This window comes from Plectropomus leopardus, unplaced genomic scaffold (assembly GCF_008729295.1).
Source record: "Plectropomus leopardus isolate mb unplaced genomic scaffold, YSFRI_Pleo_2.0 unplaced_scaffold21427, whole genome shotgun sequence".
Lineage (NCBI taxonomy): Eukaryota > Metazoa > Chordata > Actinopteri > Perciformes > Serranidae > Plectropomus > Plectropomus leopardus.
Genome location: NW_024623191.1, coordinates 1 through 2,496, shown reverse-complemented (window position 1 = coordinate 2,496; position 2,496 = coordinate 1). Strand labels below are relative to the sequence as shown.

Sequence of the window (2,496 nt, the reverse complement as noted above, 5' to 3'; positions counted from 1 at the left end):
TCAGTTACCATGGTGACCCAGTCTGCAGCATCAGTTACCATGGTGACACAGTCTGCAGCATCAGTTACCATGGTGACCCAGCAGGTTAAAGAAAGCCACATTTGTAGTCCAGGAAACCCTGATTTAAGAATAAACAGACCTTGCTAAAACAATAATCTGGTTTGGTCGTACCTCTGGAGGAAACATTTTGGGAAGGGTGTAAGAGGCTGTAATCAGAGCAGAGTGAGGGCAGGTGTGTGTGTGTGTGTGTGTGTGGGTGGAGGAGTGACACTGTGTTAAGGAATGAGGCTGTTTGTTGAGTCTCTGAGCCAACAGGAACACGCCCTTCCTGCTCCGCGATGACACATTTAATTCCAATAGCACAGGAAGCCTGACATGTGCTCTTCACAATAAAAGCACCAAGCCGTGCCATTAGGTACACACACACACACACACACACACACACACACACATACACACATATAGTACATACACCGACAACAGAGATGCAAAAAGACCCCAGATACAGAAAGAATGCAAAGAGATGAAAAGCAGCTACAAACGTTTGTACGTTTGTCCTGTGGAAGACAAAAAAGACTCATCTTATCTTCGGACATCTGAGAATAAAAGCTGCTGTAAATCTTTGTCTGGTTTGTGAGTCCGTTAAAAACTCAGAGTGAAGATCTTTACGATGGCGACGTGGTTTTATCGGTTTGCAACGTTTTATTTTATTTTCATCTGATATATTTCATTGCTTCCTGCAGACTTCAGGCTGGTTAAATACTGGCTTTATTTTGAAGCTCCTCACCGGAAGTCTCACCTGTGACGGTGTCCTGGTGACTGTGTCAGATCTCCACAGACTTGGACACACCTTTCCTGGCGTCGCACACCTGCAGCTTCTCTGCGCTCTCCAAAACTTTCCAGCACCCCACAGACCCTCCAAGTTCCAGGTTCCAGACCAAGCAGCATGTCCGGCATCGCGCAGACCCTGCTGCACAAGCGGGACCGGGACAGGGGCGTCGGCTCCAACAGCCAGGCGCTCAAGTACCTGAACCAGGATTACGAGAGTCTGCGCGCGCTCTGCTTCGAGACCGGCTGCCTTTTCCAGGACGAGACCTTCCCGGCGCTCCCATCCTCCCTGGGATTCAAGGAACTGGGCCCCGGTTCCTACAAGACCCGGGGGGTGTCCTGGCAGAGACCCACCGTGAGTCCCGCAGAGACACTTTGAGTTCTCAAAGCTCAGAGAGAGAAACCAGTTTAACCCTTTAACCATTCATTAGTTTTAGAATCCAACAAACACGTTTCAAAACTTTTCCAAACTTTCCAAAGTGCTGAAATACTGAAATAATCTGAAGTGACGTCAGCTGGCGCTCACTGATTGGCTGACAGGAGCAGCGCACCTGTTTCTGGTCAGAGTTAATTAGAGTAGCGTCACTGATCAATACTTGTGAATATTGATTCTGCTCTCCATAACTGATCAGACTGACTGACTGATTGATTGATTGGTTGATTGATTGATTGATTGGTTGATAAGGCGGTGCTGCAGTTTGACACATTTTAACAAGACGTTTCCAGGACATTCCAGGACTTTGAGTGAAATTTCAAAGACCAAACATTGTCTGAAACGATCGTCCTGATTGGTTATTTAAAAAATGATTTTCCAAAAAGAAAATCATGAATTCAGACCAGGATTATAACTTAATATTTCAATATAATTTAGGGACGGTTAGTCATTTATGGGGGGGGGATTTCAGTTAATTTTCACAGGAAACATTGACCAACAGAAAAATGACAGCCGAGAGCCGACAGCCTCACTAATGTAACGAAATATTTATCAGACGAGCGGCGGGAGACTGCGAGTGGAGAGCGGCGGCGTCGAGCAGTTCCCATTTCAGAGGGGGCGGGGCAGAGCGCTGCACGCCGTCTGTGTCATGTGTCCTGACTCTGGAGCAGCTGAGAGTGAAGACGAGAAACTCCGCGTGATAAATTCAGTGAAGCGGTTTGACGTTTGTCTTCAGGTCAAAGCGGCTCAATGTGAAAACAAAGACGACTTCCTGTTCCTGTAAAGACGACTTCCTGTTCCTGCAAAGCTTTGACCTCCTGTCTGTCTGTCTGTGTGCAGGAGTTGACCTCTGACCCCGAGTTCATTGTATCCGGAGCCACCAGGACCGACATCTGCCAGGGAGCGCTGGGTGAGACACACACACAAACAAACAAACAAACAAATTAACAAACACACACATATCTCCGGCATGTTTTAATCTCTGGTGGCGTTTTCTGTGTGTGTGTGTGTGTGTGTGTGTGTGTGTGTGTGTGTGTGTGTGTGAGTGTGTGTGTGTGTGAGTTTGTGTGAGTGTGTGTGTGTGAGAGAGAGAGAGAGAGAGAGAGAGAGAGAATGTTTTCACCCTGTGAATTCTGGGTAAATTTGTGTGATTCCTTTAAAAACACAAAAACAAAAGAGCGTCTTTGTACGAAATGATGAGAAAAAAAATTATATATTTTATTTTATACTATTAA

At 46.3% G+C, this 2,496-nt stretch overlaps 1 protein-coding gene across 1 annotated transcript; it reads left to right on the top strand.

The window, feature by feature from the left end:
• Positions 1 to 923: 923 nt before the first annotated feature.
• Positions 924 to 2,230, top strand: LOC121965740 (calpain-2 catalytic subunit-like). Its single transcript, XM_042515865.1, has 2 exons — positions 924 to 1,183; positions 2,102 to 2,230. Exons 1-2 carry the CDS (start codon positions 947 to 949, stop codon positions 2,207 to 2,209), a joined length of 345 nt encoding a protein of 114 aa, XP_042371799.1. The 5' UTR covers positions 924 to 946; the 3' UTR covers positions 2,210 to 2,230.
• The last annotated feature ends 266 nt before the right edge of the window (positions 2,231 to 2,496 follow it).